Source organism: Dreissena polymorpha, chromosome 13, assembly GCF_020536995.1.
Source record: "Dreissena polymorpha isolate Duluth1 chromosome 13, UMN_Dpol_1.0, whole genome shotgun sequence".
Lineage (NCBI taxonomy): Eukaryota > Metazoa > Mollusca > Bivalvia > Myida > Dreissenidae > Dreissena > Dreissena polymorpha.
Genome location: NC_068367.1, coordinates 33,139,601 through 33,163,446, shown reverse-complemented (window position 1 = coordinate 33,163,446; position 23,846 = coordinate 33,139,601). Strand labels below are relative to the sequence as shown.

The 23,846-nt window shown below is 36.0% G+C and overlaps 1 protein-coding gene across 1 annotated transcript; it reads left to right on the top strand.

The window, feature by feature from the left end:
• The first annotated feature begins 78 nt into the window (after positions 1-78).
• LOC127855557 (otolith matrix protein OMM-64-like) lies at positions 79-22,780 on the top strand. The gene is made up of 13 exons (XM_052391287.1): positions 79-277; positions 2,983-3,120; positions 3,342-3,479; positions 4,084-4,221; positions 4,792-4,929; positions 5,620-5,757; positions 8,341-8,478; positions 8,731-8,850; positions 9,107-9,226; positions 10,787-10,924; positions 15,329-15,395; positions 15,872-16,014; positions 18,920-22,780. Exons 2-13 carry the CDS (start codon positions 2,991-2,993, stop codon positions 19,045-19,047), a joined length of 1,536 nt encoding a protein of 511 aa, XP_052247247.1. The 5' UTR covers positions 79-277; positions 2,983-2,990; the 3' UTR covers positions 19,048-22,780.
• Positions 22,781-23,846: the final 1,066 nt, after the last annotated feature.

Here is a 23,846-nt window from a genome sequence, read left to right as displayed (position 1 = left end):
AAGAAAAATGCTGTGAAAGTTGTCAGTTTTATAATGGGACCCTATGGGAATCGGAATTAGTGTAATATAACCTTGGGCTTTGTCGAAGAAAAAGAGATATTCCTTCTGAAAAGTAGATTCTTTCCGAGCAAAGTATGCGGTTTGCCCTCATGGCTGTCATTGAATCTACTTCCAAGCGCAGAGGAGCTGACATGTCGTGTTTGTTCGAAACCAACCGTGTTTCTTCTACAGTACAGGTCTACGCACCAGATTCTTCAAAAAGTTTCGCTTTCCATTGGTCAGTTTTCATATGTATTTGCTGCAATCATAACTGTTGCAAATCGAATTACGCAGACAATTTGATTGTGTTCAGGTCTCAGCTGCCAAAAGTAAACGATTTTTTTAGTTGCCAGCCTCCTGCAAAGTTTCCCATCGAAAAGATAGATGCCTCTAAATATGCCAAGCTGTACAGGGTAGATGCATCTGTTACGATGCAACTAAATTTTCACGACTAACAAGTGGACAGACTGTTGTAATTAGAGAATTTATCTGGAAAAAGGAAGATCAACCTTGCATAGTTGCTACAAGAAACACTAAAATATTCACTACATCTAGTTAGTTCTTCTTGAATGCTCTGAGCTCTTTTTGAATGCTCTGAGCTGTTCTTGATTAGACCAAATTCAATGTCAAAATAATAAGCAGGGGACAAAAATTCCACTCGTCCGCTCGTATTGACGAGTGAAATCTTGAAAGGACGAGTGAATTTCCCTAAAGAGTGAAAAAAAAACTGATGTTAAAATATGTATTTTCTGACCAGTAAGACTCTTTTTCATTAAATAAAATCATTTCTTAAAGCATATCTATTCCGAAAGTAGAACGCGAATGAACCGGAAATCGTAATTGTAAATTTCATACAGCAGGTGCGCGTTGTTATGCGAGACTGTGTCCCGAGTAAATATTGGCTTTTTGGTGTAAACTTTGCGCGTCCATGTTGACAGGGAATCATCTGACTTTATTCACTGTAAGTATTGATTTTTTTAAAGAATTATTTTACTGCGAAGAACGGTTTAAAACCAGTCTGAATTTCATCTGAAAAATGTCTGACATACGAGCGTTCTTTAAAGGGGGAAGGAGCGATGTTCAACCATCCGAAATGGAAAGCACGCAAGCATTAGAAAAAGGAAAAAACAAATTTGTCTTCATTTATTTATTTTGTGTTCCTCATAAATAAAGTAAGTTAACATTTCTTCTGTGATCAGCTGGCATGAATAACTAAGTAAGCAGCATTTTAGCAGTGATATAGGAAACATTGTTAGTCATATCAGTCCTTTGCAATCTTTCTTTCACACATATTTGAAGGACAAGTGCATGTGTTTGCAGGACGAGTGAAAATTTTAATGCACTTGTCCTGCAGGACGAGTGCAATTTATAAATATTTTTGTCCCCTGATAAGTCTCAAGTTTGTCTATAAATTCGAATTCAATCAACCTAAAACAGCGTAACAAACACAATACCTGTTACCATCGATATAAATTTGCGTGTTGTTTGTTGATAAATGCTACAAAGATTTATTTTATAAAAACCGTCGTTAAACCGAAAGTCCAAGTTTTGAATTGACCATTATCTATCTTACGGAGGTTCCGTAGAAAGTCAGTGTATTACAATTGGTTGGTTAGACACAAGATCTGTCTAGCAGAGGATTCCGGTGATAATCAATAGCGTATTTTTGAATTCAGAATTTTCGGAGTACTCGGCTTTTTCAATTTCAAAAACGTAAACATTTTTATAAACTGTTGACATGTATTAAACATTAGAGATTAATATAATTATTATTCGAACACACCACATCACGTAACAGGGCCCTCGTTTGGCCGTTTTTGGGGCCGAAATTCGGCCCCATTCCCCCCTTAAAATAGTATACTTTTTTCCCCTATTTCAACTAAAAATTCCCCCTCCAAAACAAAAAAAAATTATTTTATTTTTTTTACTTTTATACCTATGTTGCCAGCTGGTATTGTGCTATGAACCTTTGATAACATGTATATTTATGTAAATTACATTAAAATATAGCAATTTTAAGTGTTGAATGGTTGGTGATAAGATCTTCTAAAAGTCCCCTTTTCGCCCAAAACGACGCAAAATTCCCCCCTCTAAGGGCCCGGCCCCAATCCCCCAAAGTGTAGAAAGGGCCCTGCGTAAGTTGTTTTAATTTGTGCATTTGTAATATATATATGATCTGTTTGTGTTTATTTATGCCAGAAAATAGATCATGTTGCTAATATTACAGAATAAAGTAGCGCCCAGATTTCGGGGAGGAGACTTGACATGGATTATTCAAATAACCAGTTGCAACTCCCAGCGACCCGGAGTTTAGTGTTTTCATTGATCAGTCAATTTTATAATAAAGTGAAAGTGCATTCAACTGGAGCAGGCCAAAAACATCACTAATTCTTATGTGTTGACAAGCAACTTTGCTTTGCCATTGTTTGAGGGATTGTTTAATTTTAATATTTTTAAATTTTTGACTTGTAGAGTTTCCCTTAAGGTTGACCGCTATGGGGCTTTGGGACTTGATGGCTATGCCATACCTTCAAATGAACCAATACAATACTAACCTCCCATGCATGTTGACATTATTTATTCCACATCACAATGTGCAAGTTATCAACAGCTTGTTTTATAAATGACCATGCTGTGCATGGTTATAAACCTTTATTGGAAGAAAAAATTACAAAAATACTGACTTCTTTAGAAATAGTTGCAGTTTTGGTAGTTTGAATGTATATACCAGTATGTAGATATGGTACATACATTAATTAAGCTGTGTTGTAGTAAATCACCTGATGAAATCAGTTTTCTGGCTTATAGCTGTTTAATTTAAATCAAATTCATTTAAAGAAAACTGCAGCAACAGCCCATAGATATTTAAATATGAACATATCTGCTTGTTGTTTAAGATCAAATAGTTGTTTCAGATTGTTAAGTCAAGCTGTTATCTTTCAGAAAATGATATGCCACAAGCGATTGAGCAGCCATCAATGGACATTAGTGCTGAGCTGTCGCCAGAAACTGTCAGTCATCATTTGCAGCCTCTTGATAGGCCTTTGGCTCAAAGAGACTCTGATATGGAATCAGACAATGGTATGTTTGTGTGTGTGTGTGTGTGTTAATGTAGCACACCAAATGTGCTACATATTAAGCAATCTTTTAGTTAATCACCTGATGGAATCCGTTTTCCGGCTTATAGTTGTTTAAGTTTAAATTGATGTAAAGAATGCTGCAGCAACAGCCCATTGACATCTGCTTGTTGTGAAAGATCAAATAGATCTTTCAGATTGTAAAGTCGAGCTGTTATCTTTCAGAAAATGATTTGCCTCAAGCGATTGAGCAGCCATCAATGGACAGTAGTGCCAAGCTGTTGACAGAAACTGTCGGTCATCATTTTCAGCCTCCAGACAGGCCTTCAGGTCAAAGAGACTATGACATGAAATCAGCCAATGGTATGTTTGTGTGTGTGTGTGTGTTTATGTAGCACACCAAACATGCTACATATTAAGCTATCTTGTAGTTAATCATCTGATGGAATCAGTTTTCTGGCTGATAGCTGTTTAATTTTAAATTCATGTAAAGAATGCTGTAGCAAAAGCCCGTTGATAATTATGTTGAACACATCTGCTTGTTGTAAAAGATCAAATAGATGTTTCAGATGGTAAAATCGAGCTGTTATCTTTCAGAAAATGATTTGCCTCCAGGGATAGATCAGCAATCAATGGACTATTGCTGAGCTGTCGACAGAAACCATCAGTCATCATTTGCAGACTCCTGACCGGCTTTCGGCTAAAAGAGACTCTGATATGGAATCAGAAAATGGTATGTTTGTGTGTGTGTGTGTTTATGTAGCACACCAAAAGTGCTACATGTTAAGTAATCTTGAAGTTAATCACCTGATGGAATTAGTTTTCCGGCTTATAGCTGTTTAAGTTTAATCAAATTCATTTGAAGAATGCTGCAGCAACAGCCCATTGATATTTATATTGAACATCTGCTTGTTGTGAAAGATCAAATAGATCTTTCAGATTGTAAAGTCGAGCTATTATCTTTCAGAAAATGATTTGCCTCAAGCGATTGAGCAGCCATCAAGGGACAGTAGTGCCGAGCTGTTGACAGAAACTGTATGTCATCATTTTCAGCCTCCAGACAGGCCTTCAGGTCGAAGAGACTCTGACATGAAATCAGCCAATGGTATGTTTGTGTGTGTGTGTGTTTATGTAGCACACCAAACATGCTACATATTAAGCTATCTTGTAATTAATCATCTGATGGAATCAGTTTTCTGGCTAATAGCTGTTTAATTTTAAATTCATGTAAAGAATGCTGTAGCAAAAGCCCATTGATGATTATGTTGAACACATCTGCTTGTTGTGAAAGATCAAATAGATGTTTCAGATGGTAAAAGTGAGCTGTTATCTTTCAGAAAATGATTTGCCTCCAGGGAAAGATCAGCAATCAATGGACTAGTGCTGAGCTGTCGACAGTAACCATCAGTCATCATTTGCAGACTCCTGACCAGCCTTCGGCTAAAAGAGACTCTGATATGGAATCAGAAAATGGTATTTTTGTGTGTGTGTGTGTGTTTATGTAGCACACCAAAAGTGCTACATATTAAGTAATCTTGAAGTTAATTAAGTTTAATCAAATTCATTTGAAGAATGCTGCAGCAACAGCCCATTGATATTTATATTGAACACATCTGCTTGTTGTGAATGATCAAATAGATGTTTCAGATGGTAAAGTCAAACTGTTATCTTTCAGAAAATGATTTGCCTCCAGCGATTGATCAGCCATCAATGGACAGTAGTGCCGAGCTGTCGACAGAAACCATCAGTCATCATTTGCAGCCTCCTGAAAGGTCTTCAGCTCAAAGAGACTCTGATATGGAATCAGGCAATGGTATGTTTGTGTGTGTTTGTGCTTTTGTAGCACACCAAATGTGCTACATATTAAAGTGATATTATGTGCATTTTTCACTGTTGAATTGAGCTGAAAATAATTAACACGTCAAAAGAGTTAGTTAAAATGTGGTTACTGACCAATTATCTGCAACTCATCTTTCTACCAGTTGTTTATAAAAAGTATATATTTTGTTCGATATTTTACATGACTCACCCAGTCCTCTAAGCCGAAATAATTCGTAAAACAAAGTAGTGTCTTTGTGTCGTATGAATGAATCTGCACTAACACTAGATTGAGATTCACATCGTAAATCGAATCTTGTGTGTCATCAGTTGTCAAAACGAAAGTACTGTTGATGTTTAAATGCATTATTTTTCTCTTTCTGGGATATTGTTTTAGTATGTTGATGCTGCATTAACAAATATAAGTGTATATGAAGTGAAAACACCAAAAATAAACAACGGTTGCGATAGACACCTATAAATGGTAATATGCCTATAATATCACTAAGCAATGTTGTAGTTAATCACCTAATGGAATCCGTTTTCTGGCTAATAGTTGTTTTAGTTTAAATAAATGTAAAGAATGCTGCAGCAACAGCCCATTGATATTTATATTGAACACGTCGCTAGTTGTGAAAGATCAAATAGTTGTTTCCGATTGTCAAGTCGAGCTGTTATCTTTCAGAAAATGATTTGCCTCCAGCGATTAAGAAGTCATCAATGGACAGTACTGCTGAGCTGTTGATAGAAACTGTCAGTCATCATTTGAAGCCTCCTGACAGGCCTTCGGCTCAAAAGGACTCTGACATGGAATCAGACAATGGTATGTTTGTGTGTGTGTGTGTTTATGTAGCACACCAAACGTGCTACATATTAAACAATCTTGTAGTTAATCACCTGATGGAATCAGATTTCTGGCTTATAGCTGTTTAAGTTTAAATTCATGTAAAGAATGCTGCAGCAACAGCCCATTGATATTTATATTGAACACATCTGCTAGTTGTGAAAGATCAAATACAGTCGAAACACGATGGCTCGAACTCTTTTGGCTCGAATTTCCGGTAGGCTCAAACTCTCATTAAAGCACCGAATTTTTGTTACTATATATCCATATAAAATTTTGTCGAATGGCTCGAATTCGCAAGGCTCGAATTATCGGATGGCTCAAACTGTTGTAACAGTCCCGATCACAATTTTCACACGTTCTTTTGTTCGGATGGCTCGAACTCGCTTCGGGTCGCATAAACTTTTAATCGAATAGGACTGCTTGATTAAAGGATCACAATATTTAGTATAACACCGGTTTCAAACATGTCATCGACTCAATCGTTAATTGATTTGAGTAAAAGATGACATTGAATAAAATAAAATATTGGTACATACAAGTTTTAAATATATATTTGTTTTTTATGCTCCCCGAAAATTTTCGGGGATCATATAGTTGCCAGTTTGAAGTTCCTTCCTTACTTCCGTACTTCCTTCCGTCACACTTTTGTTACCATTTCTAATAGCACCCTCAATACTTTACCGATCTCTTTCATAGTTGGCATGTAGGTACCTTGCATTGACCTCTACCTTTTGATGAGGTTTGAGGTCACTCGGTCATAGTCAAGGTCACAGAGGCTAATAATAAAATACTTTTTCTGTCACACTTTTGCTACCGTTTCTCATAGCACCTTCAATACTTTACTGATCTCTTTCATATTTGGCATGTAGGTACCTTGCATGGACCTCTACCTTTTGATGAGGTTTTAGGTCACTGGGGTCAAGGTCAAGGTCACCGAGGCTAATAATATACTTTTTCCATCACACTTTGTTTACAGTTTCTCATAGCACCTTCAATACTTTACCGATATCTTTCATATTTGGCATGTAGGTACCTTGAATGGAACTCTACCTTTTGATGAGGTTTGAGGTCACTGGGTCAAGGTCACCGAGGCTAATAATAGTATACTTTTTCCATCACACTTTTGTTACAGTTTCTCATGTCACCTTCAATACTTTACTGATCTCTTTCATATGTGGCATGTAGGTACCTTGCATGAACCTTTACCTTTTGATGAGGTTTGAGGTCACTGGGGTCAAGGTCACTGAGGCTATTAATATATTTTTTCTGTCACACTTTTTTTTACAGTTTCTCATAGCACCTTCAATACTTTATCGATCTCTGTCATATTTGGCATGTAGGTACCTTGCATGGACCTCTACCTTTTGATGAGGTTTGAGGTCACTGGGGTCAAGGTCACCGAGGCTAATAATAGAATTTTCTGTCACACTTTTTTTAAATACATTTTTCCATAGTACACGTACCTTCAATACTTTACCGATCTCTTTTATATTTGGCATGTATGTACCTTGCATGGACCTCTACCTTTTGATGAGGTTTGATGTCACTGGGGTCAAGGTCACAGAGGCTAATAATAGATTTTGCCTTCACACTTTTGTTACAGTTTCTCGTAGCACCTTCAATACTTTACCGATCTCTTTCATATTTGGCATTAGGTGCCTTGCATGGACCTCTACCTTTTGATGAGGTTTTAGGTCACTGGGGTCAAGGTCAAGGTCACAGAGGCTAATAATAGATTTTCCCGTCACACTTTTGTTACAGTTTCTCATATCACCTTCAATACTTTACCAATCTCTTCCATATTTGGCATGTAGGTACATTGCATGGACCTCTACCTTTTGATGAGGTTTGAGGTCACTGGGGTCAAGGTCAAGGTCACAGAGGCTAATAGTAGATTTTTTTAGGTGGTTATTAACACATATATTGACAAAGCGCATCATCTGGGAGCATCCATAAGTTTCACTGATATTCTTGTTATTAATTCAAAAGCAGAAAGTAGAACGAAGTGGTACAGAGTTTAAGCACTATGCGTACTCGTCAACTGAAGGTAAAAATGTTCGTAAACAACACTTTATTAGAAATTGGATGGGTCGAATTCCGGATGGCTCGAATTTTTGTTGCCGGTCCCGACAAATTCGAGCCATCGAGTTTCGACTGCAGATATGTCAGATGGTAAAGTCCAGCTGTTATCTTTCAGCAAATGATATGCCTTCAGCGATTGAGCAGTCATCAATGGACAGCTATCGACAGAAACTGTCAGTCATCATTTGCAGCCTCCTGACAGGCCTTCGGCTCAAAAGGACTCTGACATGAAATCAGACAATGGTATGTTTGTGTGTGTGTGTGTGTTTATGTAGCACACCAAAAGTGCTACATATTAAGCAATCATGTAGTTAATCAACTGATGTTATCAGTTTTCTGGCCTATAGCTGTTTAAGTTTAAATTCATGTAAAGAACACTGCAGCAACAGCCCATTGATATTTATATTGAACACATCTGCCAGTTGTGAAAGATAAAATAGATGTTTCAGATTGTAAAATCCAGCTGTTATCTTTCAGAAAATGATTTGCCTCCAGCGATTGAGCAGCCATCAATGGACAGTAGTGCTGAGCTATCGACAGAAACTGTCAGTTATCATTTGCAGCCTCTTGACAGGCCTTCGGCTCAAAAGGACTCTGATATGGAATCAGACAATGGTATGTTTGTATGTGTGTGTTTCTGTAGCACACCAATCGTGCTACATTTTAAACTGTTTTATAATAAAACACCATATGAAATCAGTTTTCTTGCTTATAGCTGTTTAAGTTTAAATAAATTCAATTTAATAACACTGCAGCAACAGCCAATTGATATTTATATTGAACACATCTGCTAGTTGTGAAAGATAAAATAGATGTTTCAGCTGGTAAAGTCGAGCTGTTATCTTTCAAAAAATGATTTGCCTCCAGCGATTGATCAGCCATCAATGGACAGTAGTGCTGAGCTGTCGACAGAAACTGTCAGTCATCATTTGCAGCCTCCGGACAGGTCTTCGGCTCAAAGAGACTCTGATATGGAATCAGGCAATGGTATGTTTGTGTGTGTGTGTGTGTTTATGTAGCACATAAAACGTGCTACATTTTAAGCCGTCTTTTAATAAATCACCATATGAAATCAATTTTCCAGCTTATAGCTGTTTAAGTTTAATTAAATTCATTTGAAGAATACTGCAGCAACAACCCATTGATATTTATATGGAACACAACTGCTTGTTGTGAAAGATCAAATAGATGTTTCAGATGGTAAAGTAAAACTGTTATCTTTTAAAAAATGATTTGCCTCCAGCGATTGATCAGCCATCAATGGACAGTAGTGCCGAGCTGTCGACAGAAACCATCAGTCATCATTTGCAGCCTCCTGAAAGGTCTTCAGCTCAAAGAGACTCTGATATGGAATCAGGCAATGGTATGTTTGTGTGTGTGTGTGTGTGTGCTTTTGTAGCACACCAAATGTGCTACATATTAAAGTGATATTATATGCATTTTTCACTGTTGAATTGAGCTGAAAATAATGAACAGGTCAAAAGAGTTAGTTAAAATGTGGTTACTGACCAATTATCTGCCATTCATCTTTCTACCAGTTGTTTATAAAAAGTTTATATTTTATTCGATATTTTACATGACTCACCCAGTCCTCTAAGCCGAAATAATCCGTAAAACAAAATAGTGTCTTTGTGTCGAATGAATGAATCTGCACTAACACTAGATTTAGATTCACATCGTAAATCGAATCTTGTGTGTCATCAGTTGTTTAAACAAAAGTACTGTTGGTGTTTAAATGCATTATTTTTCTCTTTCTGGGATATTGCTTTAGTATGTTGATGCTGCATTAACAAATATAAGTGTATATGAAGTGAAAACACCAAAAATAAACAACGGTTGCGATAGCCACCTATAAACTGTAATATGCCTATAATACAGCTCCAGATAATTTTTTCAGCCGAGGGGTATTTCACTCATGAAATTTTAATTGATGAGTAAAAATCAAAATCTGATAATTTTAAGGAGTAACTTTGTTCAAAGGATCAGAATTAATAATACACTGTACATGTAATGTTAACTCGCTATAACAAGCAGTTTGTACACAATAAAGCAATCACTTTTGTTTTATTTAACAGTTTTTCTGATTTTTTTTTTGCCCTTGGCTTATAAGCAGCCATTAATCCCTTTTTTCCGTCTTGATTTGGCAAGCCACTGTTTAGCACACACTGTACAGCCACGATCAAAATCTAAGCTTGGCCCACAAAACTTGTTCATTATATGTGTATTTTGGCGCCATTTAAAAAGGTGCTTGAAGGTAAAAGTTTTTTCCATAGTGCCACACAAGAGATCAACTGATAGCAAAAATTATATGCTTGAAGTTGGGCGATTCGGGTTTTATCGAATGTAATGTCAAATGTTTTCACCATGAGCGTATATCGATGCTCAACATTGCAGCGGGGAGCCCGTTGTATCAACATCGGCCTCTATCGTGGGCCAACATGAAATGATACTGTTCTGACTGAGGAGTAAATGAGGTCGGGAACCACATTCTATACATAGATGGTGATATCACTACATTTTTACCGGTGAGGACACAGTATCGGAAACCAGTCATGTTTACATAAATTTAACTGCATGTATAAACGGTTAATACGCATTGAAATTGCACACGATGCGTAATCCGAATTTAGCCAGGAGTTTTTTTACTCAACAAAATTTTAAGTCATGCGTATTTTCTTTTTTGTCATGCATACTTTACGCAAATGCGCATCTTATCTGGCCCTCTGGCCTATAATATCACTTTAAGCAATCTTGTAGTTAATCACCTAATGAAATCCGTTTCCTGGATTACAGTAGTTTAAGTTTAAATTAATGTAAAGAATGCTGCAGCAACAGCCCATTGATATTTATATTAAACACATCTGCTAGTTGTGAAAGATCAAATAGATGTTTTCGATTGTAAAGTTGAGCTGTTATCTTTCAGAAAAAGATTTGCCTCCAGCGATTAAGAAGCCATCAATGGACAGTCGTGCAGAGCTGTCGACAGAAACTGTCAGTCATCATTTGCAGCCTCTTGACAGGCCTTCGGCTCAAAAGGACTCTGATATGGAATTAGACAATGGTATGATTGTGTGTGGGTGTTAATGTAGCACACCAAACGTGCTACATATTAAGCCTTCATGTTTTTTGTTAGCTCTATTTTATAGCCGAATCACAAAAAGTATACTTTTTCCCAAAATTTGCTTTAAAAATTCCCCATTGGGAAAAAAGCGCTAATGACATAGTCTATTTCGATTTTTAACAAAGCGTAGCCTGATCCAGTCTCGCACAGTTTTTAGCTCGACTATTATATATAAAATATACATAGTGGAGCTATCCTACTCACCCTGGCGTCGGTGTGAGTGTTAGCATGAGCGTAAGCGTGAGCGTGCAAATGTTAAAGTTTGCGTACCACCCCAAATATTTCCTATGTCCCTTGACATATTGCTTTAATATTTTGCAAACTTCTTTACCAACTTGACCCCAATTTATAAACAAGAGAAGACAACTGTATCAAGCATTTTTTAAGAATTATGGCCCTTTTTCCATTTAGAGTATGCATATTATTGATAAATCTAAGTTAAATTTTGCGTACCACCTGCAATATTTTCAATGTCCCTTGACATTTTGCTTTCATATTTTGCAAACTTCTTAAACAACATGACCCCAATATATAAACAAGAGCAGACAAATGTATCAAGCATTTTGTAAGAATTATGGCCCTTTTTATGCCCCTTTTCAAAGAAAAGGGTTCATGTAGTGATCGGACTGTCCATCTGTCTGTCAGTCCTTCCGTCACACTTTGCGGTTAGGTTTTGAAAAATGCTAATAACTTTTATGTCCCTTGAGATATAACCTTCAAACTTGGTATGCATGTGTATATAGACAAGGCCTTTCCATATGCAAATTTTTTTTTACCCCTGGGACCTTGACCTGGAACTTAGGGTCCGCGTTTAGGTTTCGAAATCTGCGTTTAGGTTTAAAAATTGCTCATAACTTCTATGTCCCTTCAGATATAACACCTGCAATATTTTCAATGTCCCTGGACATTTTGCTTTCATATTATGCAAACTTCTTAACCAACATGACCCCAATATATAAACAAGAGCAGACAAATGTATCAAGCATTTTGTAAGAATTATGGCCCTTTTTATGCCCCCTTTCAAAGAAAAGGGTTCATGTAGTGATCGGACTGTCCATCCGTCTGTCAGTCCTTCCGTCACACTTTGCGGTTAGGTTTTGAAAAATGCTAATAACTTTTATGTCCCTTGAGATATAACCTTCAAATTTGGTATGCATGTGTATATAGACAAGGCCTTTCCATATGCAAATTTTTTTTTACCCCTGTGACCTTGACCTGGAACCTAGGGTCCGCGTTTAGGTTTCGAAATCTGCGTTTAGGTTTAAAAAATTGCTCATAACTTCTATGTCCCTTCAGATATAACCTTCATATTTGGTATGCATGTGTATATGGACAAGGCCTTTCCATACGAACACACATTTTTAGCCCTGTGACCTTGACCTTGAACTTAGGGTCCACGTTTAGGTTTCAAAATCTGCGTTTCTGTTTCGAAAAATGCTCATAACTTCATCAAAGCGTTTATAGGGGGCATATGTCATCCTATGGTGACAGCTCTTGTTGTCTTTGTAACTGAATATTTTGTAAAATTTTGTGTTTAGATCCACTTAACTTCTAAAGTATCAAAGCTATTGCTTTCAAACTTCAAATATTTTCTTACTATCATTAGGGTACTGTATCTGGCAAGTTCAATTGGACCTTGACCTTTGAATGACCTTTACTCTCAAGGTCAAAAGAATAAATTTTAGTTAAATTTCCATTTCTTCTTCATTTATGATCACCCCAAAAAAAAATATTTTGAAAGATTGTCTAATAAATGACCACACCCCACATTATACCCCCTCACACCCCCCCTACCCTACCCAAAAAGATTTTTTTTCTATGAAACATGGTTAAAGAAAAATAATATTTATTTACTTTATTTTTGAACGACCGTCCAAACTTCCCACCCAAGCTATTGCTATCAAACTTAAAATTAAATCTTATTAGTTTGTTTTATGTCTTTACAAATGTTCAATAGATTGTGGAAAATATACCTGATCTATTATCTTGACCCTATTGAATAATTTGAACAATTTCCCTATGATGGCTTACGTTATGCTGTCAAGCACTGGAATAGTTGACCGTTTTCCTGTGCCCGATATTATCTGTGTTGTTCAGGCTCTTATTGTATTTCTGATAAAATTTAAGTGTTTTGTGATTCGGCTGAGTGGAAAACAAGTATGTTACACAATTTGAAATGTTACGTGAAAAAGATTCCAAAGCAAAAAAGTGGCCAAACAAAAACTGTTGATTTTTTTAAGCAAGCATCATTAAATAAAGTAACATTCCAACAATGCAAAGCGCTGACTGATATTCAACATGTTGAAACTAGGGAAATTAGTTTGTGACTGAAGACTCTGTGTGAGCTCTCTATGTGGAAAACTTTAGCATGATGGTGTTTGTGGTGTTTGGGATTAAAGATGTTGAAATCTTTCATGTAATTTTAAATCCCAATTTATTTTCCCAATTTCTTGAAATGCTTATAAAATTCCCAATTTCAAAGCCATGGGCTATCTTCCCAAAATGCTTAATAAAACCCTGGCCTTCTTGTAACAAATCACCTGGTGAAATCAGTTTTCTGGCCCATAGCTCACCAAACGTTCTATATTTTAAGTTGTCTTGTAGTTAATAACCTGATGAAATCAGTTTTTCTGGCTTATAAGCTTTGCTGTTAAAGTTTAATGAAATTCATTTCAAGAATACTGCAGCCCATTGATAAAATATCAAAACAACTGCTTGGTGTTAAAGATCAAATAAATAGATTTATTAGATAGATAAGTTGATTTTAACATGAAATGCATAGATTTGCATGGCAGCATGTTATATACATGCAATAAATAATAAAAACAATCTGCATGTATAAACAAAGCCATGTCAATCAACAGCATATGTTAAGGATTGCACAAAAAGGGGTTAGCCATTAAACCCTTATTTACATAGATGTTCCAAATGGTATAGTAAAGCTGTTATTTTTCAGAAAATGATGTGTGTGTGTGTGTGTTTATGTAGCCCATCAAACGTGCTACATTTGAAGCCGTCTTATAGTTAATCACCTGATGAAATCAGTGTCTGGTTTATAGCTGTTTAAGTTTAACTAAATTCATTTAAAGAATGCTGCAGCAACAGCCCATTGATATTTAATAGGGATGGCAAAACTATTTGAATATTCGAAAATTCAATTGAATCGTCTGTATTGGAATTGCAGAGTTGGCATTTGAATATTCGCAACCTATTATTTCAATCGATTTTGTGCTTTTTAATTAATTACCCACAAGCTGCTAATTAATGACCCACAAGTTGCTTACTGAATACATCAACAATAACAACTAATTGCGAACCAAAATTAAAAGGGATTAACATGTTTGATAAGACACTCTTCCTGTCAAACTGACAACATGCTGTTATCAGAAGAAGGGGTATATTGTTTTGCTGGATGTTGGTCGGTCTGTCTGTCGTTGGTTGGTCTGTCAGTCTGTCTGTTTGTTGGTAGACCATTGTGGAACACGTGTGTTTGTTTATGTAGCACACCAAACGTGCTACATATTGAGCCTCCTTGTAATCAATTGCCTGATGACATCTGTTTTCTGGCTTATAGATGTTAATTTGAATTCATTTTAAGAGTACTGCAGCTACAGCCCATTGATATCAAATATGACCCCATCTGTATGGGAAATGGCATTAGACTGTTGTATGTTTTAGCTCACATGGTTAGCTTTTGTTATACCAAGATTAATTTTAATCTTCATATTCATACAAAGCCCATGTAATATTATCTCATTTCTGTATGTACCTCCATTAAAGTTTACATTGTGGGTATATTAGTTTGAATACTCTATAGTCGAGCATTATCTATTAAATGGACAGCTCTTCTATAACATTTGAATTAATTGTCTTCATGTGATAAAATCGTGAGTCATTCCATACATAAAAAGCTGAGGAAATCAGTTGCCTAACCAAAAGCAGAAGATTGAGAGAACATTTATGAAGAATACTGAAAGGGCTTATTTTTGTTAATTGATTTTGGCATTCTCTAGTGTCCTCTACTGTAGCAGATAACTTTATCTGCAAGTGACAGTAGGGTTGTGCCTCAGATAAATGTCCTATGGCCTTCTTGTTAAATAAGTGTGTGTCTGTATCTGTCTGTGGTTATGTAGCACATAAAAAGTGCTACGTGTTAAGCATCCTGTTCTGAATTTTTTTTTTTGGCTTAAAGCAGATAAAGTTTGTATATAGAATGTTCCTGTAGAATACTGAAGCTTCAGACAATACATATTTGATACATGCAATACATCTGTTTGTTTGAAAGATATAGACATTGCTTTCTCTTTATCAAGCTCATTCCATTATACATAACATCTGTTTTAGGCAATGAAGTTGTTGATGATTCAGAGTCTGATGTGGGATCAGAAATTTGGCCATTTCCTTTTCTAAGGTAAGTCAGCTCTCCTATCATTTATTGGGAACATTGTGTGCTGATGGCTTAGTCTGTTGTAATTACTAAAATCTGAAAGGCTCTGTTTGAGCTATAGTGTGTTTTTTATGTCATCCAATTTGTCATTGATTGCTCTAAATGAAAACTCCTCGGCAACCGCTTTGCCAACTTTATAGTAACGACATGAATAATCCTTGTGTGGTCTGTCACCCAAATAGCAAGGACCATTCCCCTCTATTGCAAAAAATGCATATTAGCTGCCAGAGCTGAAAAAAAGAAACATTCACAACATTTCCTGAATTGCTTGGGCCAAATTAAAGCAAGAACTATCACAAGCAACGAATTGTGTTTATTAAATTGCCAATCCAGCATTGTAAAGTCTGGAAACTAAGCACCTATTTGAATATAAGCATATCTGGAAAATAAGTACTGTGGTTACTGTACCAATGTTTAGTTTGCACTTGTTTGGTTAACAGGTCCAGGAATATCAAAATTCATGAACCAGATGAAAAGGATGAATTCGAAGATTGTGATGACAATGTTCTGGATCCAGATTATCACCCTGAAGAAGACTCGCAGGAAAGTGATAGTGACTGTGGCAACTTGAGAGATAACTTTGGTAAGTTCTCCTTGTAGTGTGAAGTGAAAAGTGGGCAAGGAATAAGATTTAATTTAAATGTTTTCTACAGTATGTGCAAATGAGGTGTAAGGTCAGTGTCACATTATTAAAGGCAGGGTTTTTTTTTACTAAGAAAGTGATGCCGATATTCGGCGTCTTCCCCTACCAGAATTTTTCCCCTCAAAATACAATTTCCCCACCAAAAATATCATTTTTCACCAAAATATAATATTTTCTCTCAAAGAAATGTTTATTTATCCTTTGGGCATTCGACAATTATCCAATTTACACCATGTACAACGATCTTTCTCTCTCTCCAGACGAACACAAAAAATCTGGGAATCCCAGTTATTCTAAATATAGTTCTTAAATTACGTCTTGTAAACTGGGCAACTAATCGTAATAATCATGTGACTATTTTACTGGATACCGGTCTTGTGCAAGAAGGGTGTCTCGTCAATAAATTACCGGAAACCAGTCGAATTTTCATCCGGGCTATGTGCAAGCCAAGATATAAACGTGAAAACAGAAAAAAATGTCTCACAATTGGCGTTCTTACACAAACAAAATAAAACATTCAGACTCTGAAGATACTGAACGCATCGAGGCATTTTTTAAGAAAGAATCATGGAAAACCGTTATAACCCAGCAGGATTTTGAGGTAATCAACATCGAACATTGTGAAAGTGAAAGTAGACAATCGGCAGCTGCCGCTCCTTTCCCTTCCAATACGGTAGCAGATCAAGATCGTCAACCCATTCATCATGAAATTGAAATCACAAAATTGACATCGTCCCCCGGCCCCAGTACAGAAATGTAGTTGAAAACATTTCCCATAATTAGATCTACACCTGCAACTTAATTAAGGACTTTGACTTGAATACGTGTTAAATGTGTTTTAGAACAAAAAGGACGGAGACAAGCCTCTTTTGATGAGTTATAGACATTGAAATGAACAGTTTTTATTTTTTCCCCTAATATGTCTCTTTCGCACTCTTTTTTCCCCTTTCACCCAGCGTCCAGCGTCTTCCCCTTTCTCTAAAAAAAACCCCTGTTAAAGGTCATGTTCAGTTTAATTATGTATCTAGTGTACCTTTTAACGGTTTTAAGATTCATATTCTTCTCAAAGATTTTTATGGGTCAAGAATTTCTAGTTGACCTTCTTGAAGCACCTTCATAGATAGACGCTTGGACTGCTGCATGTGACTTGGAATGAAAACTATTTGGCTTAAATGCTTGTTCCAGTATGCCGCCAGAGCTTAACACATTTATTGATTGAATTTTAAAATTGTTCATGTCAAGTGAAAACATGGCCACGGAAAGGGTGGTTTGTCATTTACCATGTATATATGTAGTAAATAAAGCCAGTGAACACTCTAGAAAAACTGTTCTTATGGGTATTAAAAATATGGCCACCACAGTGGGTACGGTAATTTTCTAAATAAGCCTAGTGTAAATACTTTGGAACACCATCTTTTAAAGTCAGTCTTACCAATGTTTTGAAATATTTGCTGAAGAGTTTTAATCATTGCTTCTTTCCATCTCAGTCTCTCAGTTGAGCGACCCAGGGCCTATTGGCCCTTTTGTTAACTCTATGTGTATATGACATTTTTAGCTCCACTATTATATATGAAATATATATAGTGGAGCTATCCTACTCACGTCGGCGTTTCTGTTCCCGTTAGCGTTAGCGTGCAAATGTAAAAGTTTGCGTACCACCCCAAATATTAGCTATGTCCTTTGACATATTGCCTTTATATTTTGCATACTTCTTTACCAACATTACCCCCAATCTATAAACAAGAGCAGACAACTGTATCAAGCATTCTGACAGAATTATGGCCCCTTCTATACTTAGATAATTGAACATTTTGCTAAAATTGCCATAACTTCTTTATTTATAATCACATTTGATTCATACTTTGACACCCACATTATACCCCCCCCCCCCCCCCCCCCCCCCCTCCATGATGGCTTACGTTATATTGTCAAGCACTCGAATAGTCGAGCACACTGTCCTCTGACAGCTCTTGTTTTTTTATGCATCACACCAAATGTGCTACATATAACTAATCCACCTACTTGTTCCCCACAGAACAGTGAAAGTAAGCAATAGGTTTGCAGTGTAATATTTTCAGCCATCATTTTAATAGATGGTCCTGGGCCATGGTTAAATTTTTCTGTACAATTAGCAAATGGTTACATGTACATCCAGTTATTAATTTGTTTTCTGCATTTAAAAAATTGGTATGTAGATATAAAACAAGATGATTCTTTGCATTTTGCAGTTCATCCTGTATATTTATCAAGTGGTTATGTGCAGATTACAAGACATGAAGTCGTTCTGTACACTTGTCAGGTTGTTATGTAGATGCATGAGATTGTTCTTTGCATTTGGCACTTAATGCTGTACATATGCTAAAAACTTTTTTGGTTGAAACTTTTGACATGCATTGATTAAAATAGACATTTTAAACTGCGGCCCTATATAATATGGCTCTGTATATATTACCTAGAAATGTCTTTTTATATGAAATCGAGAAAATAACAAATAATAAAATAAATGACGAGCTTTGGCACCCATTGGCGGCGCTCTTGCCTCTACTTTTTATGCCCCCAGTAGGGTGGCATATAGCAGTTGAACTGTCAGTCTGTCTGTCAGTCCTAAACTTTAACATTGGCCTTTTGCAATATTGAAGATAGCAGCTTGATATTTGTCATGCATGTGTATCTCATAGAGCTTCACATTTTGAGTGCTGAAAGGTCAAGATTATTTTCACAAGGCAAGGAAAGTTATATAATCAAAAAATAAAAAAAATTAATTCAAAGCGGCGCAGTAGGGGGCATTGTGTTTCTGACTTGTTATCTATTGTTATCCATGTTTTCATATCTATTTCTAAAACAGGGAAAACAGGGAAAAAGAAACAGGTGCATAGACCATGTTATTGTCAAGAGAATGCTGCATTGCTTGATGCATTTTCCTCCTACCTAGTCCCGAACTGCAGGCATCTACCTAGGGAAAACGGGAGATAATGAAAGTTCAGGACAACTGCAAAGCACTTGGAAACAGAACATGGATGAACATCAAGTATCAGCTGAAATAATGCAGTGTAAAATTTGAGTGTGATTGACATTTGATAAAACTTAGGAGGGACATTTCTGAAATTCTGAGAATGTGTGCATATATTGTTAACTTCTACAGCCTTCTCCCTCTTTAGACTTAGAAAATCAGAAAAATAGATAAGAAGACTGCACCAGGAAGGTGATACTCTTGTTTTTGTGATTGGATGAATAACACATTTGGGAAAAAATTATGTTAAAGAAATATTCAATGGGACATCATCACATGGGTTTTGGGTCCTGATTCTATTATTGTTTCCTGTCTCATATTATTTGATTGAAATATTTTACTGATTGTAAAGTATTGTGTTAGGCAAATTCAAGAGTTTGTATGTACATGATGTATGTAAAAATATGTGTATGAGGGTCATTTAAAAAGTCTGCAGCATTGCCATATTTTTGTAATAACTTATTTAAAGGTATATATGTACGTTTGTCTGTCAGGTCAATCTTTTGAGTGCAACTACTACAGTTTTGCATGGATGGCTTTCAAATTTGGTAGAGCAACTAGACATGATGTAATTAATTATGTTTGATCAATAGTGTCGTATTTTAAGAACTGTTGCAGTCTTTTCCAATACCTCTTGTATAAGTGTATATATATGTTGTTTTTTTACATTAAAGTTGGAACACCCATTCATTTAATATAGGCTGATAAAGAAAGAAATTCAGCAATTTATCCATAACCCTAAGACTTAGGGCTTTGATACTTTGTGTGTGTTTTTCTAAGTTGGCTCACCGATTATTGTCTTCTACCGGTTTCACCGGAGGGGACTTGTGGTTTGTGCTCTGTGTGTCTGTCTGTCTGTCGGTCCATCACACTTTTCTGGATCCTGTGATATACTTTAAAAGTTCTTCATATTTTTCACGAAACTTGAAACATAGATAGATGGCAATATAGATATTATTCAAATCATTTCATTTTGTTCCTACATCAAAAATTCTGGTTGCTATGGCAACAAATAAAAAAATCAATAAAAATTCTGACAATTGTGGAGCTGGTATGGGACATATATTGCTTGGCAGTAGTCTTGTTTAACATAAGCTGATAAAGAAAGAAATTCAGCAATTTATCCATAACCCTAAGACTTAGGGCTTTGATATTTTTTGTGATTTTTATGTCCCCCACCGCTATATTGTTTTTGCCCTGTCGGTTGGTTGGTTTGTTGGTTGGTTTGTTTGTTTGCCCCAACTTTAACATTTGCAATAACTTTTGCAATATTGAAGATAGCAACTTGATATTTTGCATGCATGTGTATCTCATGGAGCTGCTTATTTTGAGTGGTGAAAGGTTAAGGTCATCTTTCAAGGTCAAAGGTCAAATATATAGCTTCAAAGCGGCGCAAAAGGGGACATAGTGTTTCTGACAAACACATATCTTGTTTTGTTTAAGTTGGCTCACCCATTTATTTAACAAAGTCTGATGTAGAAAGAATTACAACAATTTACCCATAACCCTAAGACTTAGACACATGTTATCATACCTCACAGAATATGCCAATGCACATTTCACCTAGGCCTATAATGCAGAACTCTGTATTATTTATATTATGGGTCTAAGTGACTGTTTGTAATAAAAATATGCCATGAAACTTCTGAAAAAGAACAAATGTTCAACCATTTAACAATGTTTTTCTAGTATATATCAATTTTTCAATAGTTACACTATATACATGCTGCTTGAAATTTGCTGTACTGATGATACATATAAACTGTACTTTAATTATTGTTCAAATGTTGTTCCCATTGTCCAGTCTTTTACAATGTAAGGTATTTTTGTATTGGTAAGAAACATTAAGAATTATTATGGACATGTGTTGCTAGTTTCAGTATAATGATAATTTTGATTTTTTTTTTACCATTGTAATAGGAACCTCATATGACGAATTTTATGTTATAAAAGAACAAAATGAAGATAAACCGCATGCTCAAATGTGAAAACCGCTATATCTTTCCCGACACCAAAATAATATGCTCTTGAAAAACCTTGAAGCAGAACTTTGTAACGAGAATTGTGATGTTATTAACATTGTGTTCATATTCATATTCTGATGTTATTTTGAAAGGTCAAACATACTTAAAATGATATATTTGTATAGCTAATAGTTGAAAGTCCTTTAGTGTGTCAAAATATAAAAGAATTAACTCATGTTATTGTCATGGTTTAAAATGCTACGAATGATATTATTCTTTTATAAAGCGTACTGCCCAAAAATAAACACTATGTGAATAGTCACTCTGGAGATTGACTCCATGTATATCTTTATATGTAACACGTTTTATATTGAACATTTGGTTGAATGTTTTAAGACATCTTTTTTATTAATCTTTCTAAAGGCAGTGAAAAGGTATTATACCTTAGCATTGGGCAGTGTAAAGCTTGAGCATTGGCTATAAATCAGTTACTGAAAGACAAAAATCCTTTAAAATTAATCCCTTATGCTGGCTGTTACGATAGACTGCACATGTTTTCGACTTTGGCAATTTTGATATTGTTGGATAAGCATTTACCACAATTAAGGACGTGCTCCTGTTGTTTTTTTCAAAGTTGTAAGTCTAACATAGTTTTTAGTTTAACATAAGTTTATGTTTTGTTATTATAATGCAAAGGCTTTTTATGCCCCCGAAGGAGGGCATTTAGTGATTAGACTGTCCGTCTGTCTGTCCGTCCGTCTGTCTGTCCGTCACACTTTTGCGTTAAGGTTTTAAAAAATGCTCATTACTTCTATGTCGCTTCAGATGTAACCTTCATATATGGTATGCATGTTTCTATGGACAAGATCTTTCCATACGCACAATAATTTTGACGCCTTTGACCTTGAACTTAGGGTCTGCGTTTAGGTTTCAAAATCTGTGTTTAGGTTTCAAAAAAACGTTTTTCGGGGGCATATGTCTTCCAATGGATACTGCTCTTGTTATTTATTGAACCTTCACTTGTTTGTGTTAAAATGATAAGAAAATTCAAGCCTTAGTTTCTTTCTGTTGTTTTATGTATGGTATTATAAATTGCATTTTATTATTTAATAGCTCGGCGTTTTTGGAGAAAACCTGAGGTATTGTCATAGCCAGCTCGTCGTATCGTCCGCCGTCCGCCATCCGCGTCGTGCAAAAACTTTAAACTTGGCTCTAAAATCAAAGTGCTTCCACGTACAACTTTGAAACTTCACATGTAGATGCACCTTCATGAGTTCTACATGCCACACCCATTTTGGGGTCACTAGCTTAAAGGTCAAGGTAACTGTGACCTCTAATATAAAACTTTAGCATAGGCTCTAAAATCAAATTGCTTCCACTTACAACTTTGAAACTTATTATGTAGATGCATCTTGATGAGTTCTACACGCTACACCAATTGTGGGGTAACTAGGTCAAAGGTCAATGTCATTGTCACCTCTAATATAAAACTTTAACATAGGCTCTAAAATCAAATTGTTTCCACCTACAACTTTGAAACTTTATATGAAGATGCACCTTGAGGAGTTCTACACGCTTCACCCATTTTGGGGTCACTAGGTCAAAGATCAAGGTCATTGTGACCTCTAAAAAAAAATCTGACAAGCACTCGTAGCCGAGCTTTGCACCCGTTATGCGGTGCTCTTGTTTATTTTTTCAAAGGACCATGACTGGAATAAAAGCTGATCTCTCATCTTGTCTTGTGATTATTTCATTTAGGCTCACAGAGAAAATAAATTATTCTTAAACAGTTCAGTTATCAAAGAATAACAATATCCCGCCTTGTGTACTTACTTAAACCAGAGCAATCGTATTGTGATCTTCACTGAATCTTCAAAATTGGCTCGCTGTCTTGAAGATAAAAATCTGCCTTTTTAGGCTTGGACTAGCTTTGTAGTTTATATAACTAGAAATACTTATCAGAACCCAAAGTAAGTTAATACGCATGTAAGAAGAGATGACTCTCTATTAACATGAGGTGATACTAATAATTAGTTAGGGGTGATCAATTTCCCTTATATTGCCAGAGGCTACTATTAGAAGGGTGGTCTTGTAACATGACAGAAATATAATAGTGTGAAACCCCATCCCCTTATTTTGGACCAGTGTACTGCGTACTGCATTCTTTTGACTTAGAGTACTGCAAACCATTAAATGGAGAAAGCAAGGGGTATAAAATGCATTCATAGAAAAAATACTCTTCGGGAACGCTTGTTTATGATCGTGTTGATTGAAGCTGTTTCAAAATAGAACTTGGGAAGACAATTGCGCTCTTGATCTCTGCGTTTGCAAAGACGAAATAGTTGCGTTCCGACCCATTGCGTACGGCGAATACCAACCTTGAATATTTCGTACCACTAAGGTACGTTTCACTCTCAAATACGTGTTTAAACTTACCTGAGGTGGGCAGTGGTCCATCTTGTAAGGTTGTTCGAATGCTAGATAGTGAAGAAATTATTTCAATTATTATTTAAACCCAGACAATAAAAGTTCCGAGCCGGATAATTTCATATTGTGTGTTGATTTCGGGTGTTGCGAATGCAAACAAGTCTTTTTTCTGAGTAGCTGTTTTACCTGGCTTTCACCTTATATCACCTTTTACATAACGCCAGCAGACCCGAATGAATACAATTAATATATGCCATTGACTGATTTGAGCATCATTTTGCCGAGACATTCCATTGGCTGATTTGAGCATAATCCACTAGAACATTGGCAACATCACCGCGTTTTTTAGTTTAGGATGTAAACTGTTCAGT

Bases quoted from the DNA above. Each gene is read 5' to 3' on its own strand.
- LOC127855557 (XM_052391287.1), top strand. From the start codon at position 2,991: ATGCCACAAGCGATTGAGCAGCCATCAATGGACATTAGTGCTGAGCTG. The intron at 3,480-4,083 runs GTATGTTTGTGT...ATTATCTTTCAG, and splicing joins TGACATGAAATCAGCCAATG to AAAATGATTTGCCTCAAGCG. The intron at 4,930-5,619 runs GTATGTTTGTGT...GTTATCTTTCAG, and splicing joins TGATATGGAATCAGGCAATG to AAAATGATTTGCCTCCAGCG.